The sequence below is a fragment of the Propithecus coquereli genome, unplaced genomic scaffold, assembly GCF_000956105.1.
Source record: "Propithecus coquereli isolate 6110/MARCELLA unplaced genomic scaffold, Pcoq_1.0 Scaffold17, whole genome shotgun sequence".
Taxonomy (NCBI): domain Eukaryota; kingdom Metazoa; phylum Chordata; class Mammalia; order Primates; family Indriidae; genus Propithecus; species Propithecus coquereli.
This window is the reverse complement of record NW_012141635.1, coordinates 4,266,137-4,272,136: the sequence shown is the minus strand read 5'-3', so window position 1 is coordinate 4,272,136 and position 6,000 is coordinate 4,266,137. Positions and strand designations below refer to the sequence as shown.

Sequence of the window (6,000 nt, the reverse complement as noted above, 5' to 3'; positions counted from 1 at the left end):
AAGACACTTGCCCAGTGTCTAGCGCCCTCCTTTGGTAGTAATACCTGGTACAAGGGGTCTCGGGGTTGAGTTCTGGCCCTGCCGCTGATTCTTGTGTCTGGTGTCTGTCTATCTTATTAGCTATAAAATGAAGATGATTCTTTCCCCTTTCTGTATTAGAAGGTGGCATCTAAAAGCTAATTATGTTCTTAGATAACAGCCATGTTATTGTTTTTGTAATCTAGAAATGAACACAGAAGCAGAACAACAGCTTCTCCATCATGCCAGAAATGGTAACGCTGAAGAAGTGAGACAACTGTTAGAAAGTATGGAGAGGAACGAAGGGATTGCTGACATTAATTGCAAAGGTAAGCGTTGGGTGAATTTTTTAGCTTTCTCGTATGAGTCAGCACCACACTATCATTTATTTAACACTAACCTCTCTCATCTGGCATATAATACATCTCTGTCCCTTATTTTAGGAAGAACCTCTACAAGATTGCGTGAAATGTCTGTCCTAGTCCCCTCTGCTCTGAGATCCGTTCTTAAAACTGTTAATGAATCCTAAACCTTACAAGCTACAAGGGTGACCCTAACACACAGGATGCATTCATCGATATGTTTTTTCTTCAAGACATTGCAGTTGACCTAGCAGGTTTAAGTGTTAACTGTATGCCCAGCATGTAAGGAACCTTGGAGATAATGAGGAAGAGACAAGATCCCTGCCGTCATTGGGATTGGTCTACTGGATTTAATGGACCAGAGTAGTCTACATTACAAAATATGCAACAGGGTATGGAAGGGCTAGTGTCATGGGACCAGATGGAGAGGAATGTAGCTGGAACTTGAAGGATTGATTACCTTCTTGGAGGAAATGATTCTAAGGTGAAATGTGAGAGTGTATAGGAGTTAACCAGATGAACACAGAGAAGAAAAGGACTTGAGGCAGAAGAACAATGTGCTGAGGCCTGAGGTGAGAGGCAGCAGAGATGGCTGGGGGAGGCGTGAGGGTCAAGGCCAGGTGGGCATAGCAGCCAAATCATCACGTGCCTTGTGTAGCAAGGCTGCAAATATATCACTGCCTTGCACTCTGATGTGCAGAGAAATAAAATGTATTCTCTAAAATGGCTCTGGTGTTTTAACAAGCCTCTTCATGTTCTAGAAGGTGGGGGGGGACTAAACCTTAGATTTGGGTACCCCAGTCTCGGTAGCCCTTTTGATATGTGCTTGGTCTCCCCGCCCCGTATTTCCTCTAAATTGGCATTAAGTTCGGAGGTGAACCTTGCTGTGTCTGTGTGGTGGAGGCGAGGTGTCCTCAAATCCAGGAGGCAGCCTCTGGTTCCCTGGTGACCCTTGTCTTCCTGGTGCTCCTCAAACATTTGTGGCTGAAGTGAAACTCGGGTCCAGAGTCAAACTTGGGTCTCTCAGTTTGTCGCATAGCCCAGGTGGTGCTGCTTGGCCATCTCGGGAGACTCACTGTGCTCTTGTTGTGTGGCGTCACCCTGAGCCTCTCTCACATCTTCATCAGGTATCTGGCCTAGGCTTGCTGGCCAGCTCAGCCACACTCCTAACCCTCTTGGGAAGGTGGCATGTAGGGACTTAGTGACACCTGGGAGCCTAGAGCAGCTCCGGTTAGCCAGAATGCTGCCTTCCCTCAGGCTGCACTATAGAATTTGCTTTGCTGTGACACCTTGCCAGTGGGTGCTCAGGTAGGTGGCCTGATCAGGGATCTTTTCCTAGCAGCCAGAAGCAGCCTGCCTCTTCTTGGTGTCCCCTCAGTTCACCTCACTTCCAGGATTAAGATCAAGAGCCACGTCTCATCTCTGTCTTTTTCTGTCCCATGTCCCTCTGGCCCAGAAAGGACAGGCTTCAGATGCATACTTTATCCCTTTTGTCACTTTCTCCTCCTGTCCCAGAGCAGCAAACCTCATGACTTCACCCTCAGTGTGGAAAGAGTATTATCTTGTAGAAACTATGATTTGGATTGTCTAGAGGCTACCGTCCGAGTTGGTTAAAGGAATTTAAAAATTTCTCCCCATCCTCAGGGTTTTGTTTTGAATGCCAAAAACATTTGCTAATCCTCACCCATGATTGTCTCAGGCTGATTAGCAGAAAGTCATCTACTTGGAAATGTAAAACAGAGAAGTATGTTAATGGTTTTTCAAAGTTTCACCTCATTATATCTGTCAGCTTTGTTTTAAGGGCAGTTGGAAGGGTTTGTGTAGAGATGACACAGTCAGATGAAGTGCAGTTGTCGGCCTTGGGGAGTGGGGAGGGGTGGGCAGGAGTGGGTGTGAGTAGCATTTCCTTGCTCCCTGTGGGAATTCCTTCCTGGCATTCCTTTCCTTTCCCTTTTTTCTTTTCCTTGACTTTGCTTTATTGACCTCAGAGCACACTTTGAATGCAGTTACAGAAAACAACTTGGCTATGGGGGAGGCAGGATGAGGGTAGTAGGGGGTGGTGGGTCTCTTGAGGCCAGAAGTTATAGACTAGCCTGAGCAAGAGCAAGACCCCATCTCTACAAAAAAATAGAAAAATTAGCTGGGAGTGGTGGCACATTTCTATAGTCCCAGCTACTTGGGAAGCTGAGGCAGGAGGATCTCTTGAGCCCAGGAGTTTGAGGTTGTAGTGAGCTATGAACACTCCACTGCCCTCTACCTGGGGTGACAGAGCAACACTGTCTCAAAAAGACACTAACAAAAACAAACCACCTACACAATGGGAACGGGAACTGGAAAACTGGTTCCAGGCCCCCCATGGCACCTTATCCCAGAAGAATCCCCCAACCAAGGTGGATTTATACAAAATGTGGAGCAAAAAGTGAGGCACTGTGGTGCTGAGGTGAGGGTTAGCTGATTTGCAGAGGAGCAGAGATGGTGTGAGCAGGTCCTGCACTTTTCTCCTAAATGCGAGTGCTCACCACACTGTTCACTCACCGCACTGCACATGGTGAGTGTCATGGCGAGTTTCCCATCACTTAGCTCCAGCACAAGTGTCGTCTCTTGCCTGTCCCATTTCTGCAGGTGGATGAGTTTGCCACTGCCCAGTGTCACGGTGGGCCTGAACTTCCTGTCATCTGCTCTCGTCTCATTGAACACCCCCAGCTTTAAGCTGATCTCCATGTTCTTGAAGGTGCTCTGTGTTTTTAGTGTCCTTGCTCTTTTCAATGATTATGGTAGTCATGCTGGCCACCTGCCTGGTGACAGAACCCACACTGATTGACTTCATGTGGTCATTGAAATTCTTGCTGTCCACTAGTCTCCAGTGCTCAGAAAGGCATCCACCATGGCGATGCTGGGCTAGGCTGAGAGCAGGCGTACAAGGACTCCGGACCACCTGCCTGGCATTTCTTGATTTCCTTTTCTTTCTTATTTGTTTTTCCAAATCCCAAGAAATTGGGGAAAATGGTACAAAGTAAAGATCAACAGTCAACATAGAGATGTTACTGGTTGGAAGGAATCCAGTGATTCAAAAGTGAAAGAAGCACTGACATACAGAGTGGAAAGTGCAGGTCAGCGTTTCTAGCGTCTAGGAAAGGAGGATCTAATTAGTTTTGCTGGTAGCATTGCCATGTGATAAGTGTGTGCTCATGGTCCTGTCTCTTGCTAATGCGAATCATTCTTGCAAATAAAATATTAGTATTTATGTTCATAGTGTACTTTATGTAAGTTCTATGAGTGATGTTCCAAGACATAGTAAGTTTTGGAAGCAAAATACTTACATCGTTAGTCTCAGCATGTGATCCTGTGTAGTGCTGTTGCTTTGCTAGGAGTCCAAATGTGATGTTATTCAAATATTCCCTGATAATACCTGCCAGTGTTTTCCAGTGTTTTAATATCTGTATAGGATACAGTTCTTTGTAAATACTCCAAAACTTGATATTTCTTATTCACTGAACACAGTTTCTTAGATATCCATAAGTAGTAAAGAGTGTTTGAAGTATTTTAAGAATAATTTAGGATCTTGGAAATTTTGACTTCTTGCTCCAGAATCCTATTTGGAAGCACTAGCTGTGAGAATGCCAGTTCAGAAGCTGTCCTGGGAAGTTAGAGGAGGCACTGTGGGTTGGATTGGGGCAGAAGCAGTGGGAATGGAGAAGGGAGATGTAATTAACATTTAGAAGATAGTCAGTAGACCCAATTGGAGTGTGGAGGCGAAAGGAGACAATAGGAAGGTTGCTGCTGATGTGTGGCATGAGAAAGGAGGTGAAGAATGGGGCAGCTGATTTTGAAGACAAATGTGGGAGGGGAGCAGGTGGTTCGTGTGTGTGTTGGGGGCGGATGGTTGAAAGATGAGATTAGCTTTGTGCTTTCTGAGCACTGTCCCAGTGGAAGTGTCTAGTGGAGAGTTGGAAATATAGATTTTGAAGTCAGTAGCATAGAAATAATTAAAGCAGTGGGAGAGGGCTAGGAAATACATTTTCGAAGTTACCAACAATGGACTAGTCAGAGAAAATAGAGCTTCCAAAGGACTCTGAGAATTAATGCCCAGAAGTGAGAGAATCTGTAGGGTGCAGGGCTGTGGCCACTGGGGAGGAATGAACTGAGCTTTCCAGGGATGCGGTGAGGTGGTAGCTGAAAGGTGCCCCTGGGGTTCAGTGACAGCATCAGCATTTATTGATAAAAGTCGAGAACAGTGTTGCTGACATGGTGGGAGATAAGCCTGGTCTGCTGTGGTGGGCAGTTGATGGGAAGGAAGGAGGTAGTGGGAAGGGAGAGTGAAGATAGTTACTGGTAGGGAGGGAGCAGCTCAGGGAGTGTTTCCTTTGTTTTCACTTGTTAGATGAGAGAGACAGGAGTGTTTACTTTCTCCTTCCTGTTAGCAACTAAAGGGGGAGAGTTGAAGATTGGGAAAAAAGGAGGGCCTGAGAAGCTTGAAGGATGGGATCAGGATTTGGGAAGAAGCATTAGTCTTGGACATCAGGAAGGAAGGCTGGCAGAGCACATGCCGGTATAGGTAGGATGGTAGATTTGGTGCCAGAAAGCCTAGGGAATTCTGTGAAAGCTTCTGTTTTCCCTGTGAAGCCAAAAGATGTCTTTGCTAAGGGAGAGGTGTCTGGATAAAAGGCTTCAGGGGAATAATGAAGGATTGAAATACCTGTTGCAGGGCCGGACATGGTGGCTCATGCCTGTAATCCTAGCACTTTGGGAGGCTGAGGCAGGAGGATTGCTTGAGGCCATGAGTGTGAGACCAGCCTAGGCAATGTAGTGGCAACCTGTCTCTACAAAAAGTAGCTAGGTGTGGTGGTATGTTTCTGTATTCCCAGCTACTTGGAAGTAAGGTAAGAGGATCACTTGAGCCCAGGAGTTTGAGGCTGCAGTGAGCTATGATGATGCCACTGCACCTCTAGCCTAGGCAACAGAGTGAGACACTGTCTTTTTTTTTTGAGACAGAGTCTCACTGTGTTGCCCAGGCTAGAGTGCCGTGGCGTCATCCTAGCTCACAGCAACCTCAAACTCGTGGGCTCAAGCAATCCTTCTGCCTCAGCCTCCCGAGTAGCTGGGACTACAGGCATGCGCCACCAGGCCCGGCTAATTTTTTCTATGTATTTTTAGTTGTCCAATTAATTTCTTTCTAATTTTAGTAGAGACGGGGTCTCGCTCTTGCTCAGGCTGGTTTCGAACTCCTGAGCTCAAACAATCCGCCCGCCTCGGCCTCCCAGAGAGCTAGGATTACAGGCGTGAGCCACTGCGCCCGGCCGACACTGTCTTTTTTAAAAAAAAAAAATGCCTGTTGTGGAATAAAGGACAGACCCCTGAACAGGGCCTTATAAAAGGGTTTCTAGCTAAAGTGTGGGATCCGGACTTTATGGTGCCATACGTCCACAGGGCTTTTCTATTTTTCTTCACCATTGGTTAGCAGCCTGAGTATGTTTATAGAGAAAATGGGCTAGTGTATTTGTCAGGCTTTGAGGTATTTCTAGGCTGCTGTGACAGGGATAGTGAAGTAAGGATATTGGGGATATTGACAAAGAAATGTTGAAGCGAGTGATCAAGGAATAGACACTGGATTTATTGAAGG

At 46.3% G+C, this 6,000-nt stretch overlaps 1 protein-coding gene across 1 annotated transcript in view; it reads left to right on the top strand.

Moving 5' to 3' along the window:
* The first annotated feature begins 226 nt into the window (after nucleotides 1-226).
* Nucleotides 227-6,000, top strand: part of OSBPL1A (oxysterol binding protein-like 1A) — a 193,783-nt gene continuing 188,009 nt past the window's right edge. Inside the window, exon 1 of the mRNA XM_012641750.1 lies at nucleotides 227-347. Coding sequence (XP_012497204.1) covers nucleotides 227-347 — 121 coding nt within the window. The remainder of the gene's footprint in view (nucleotides 348-6,000) is intronic.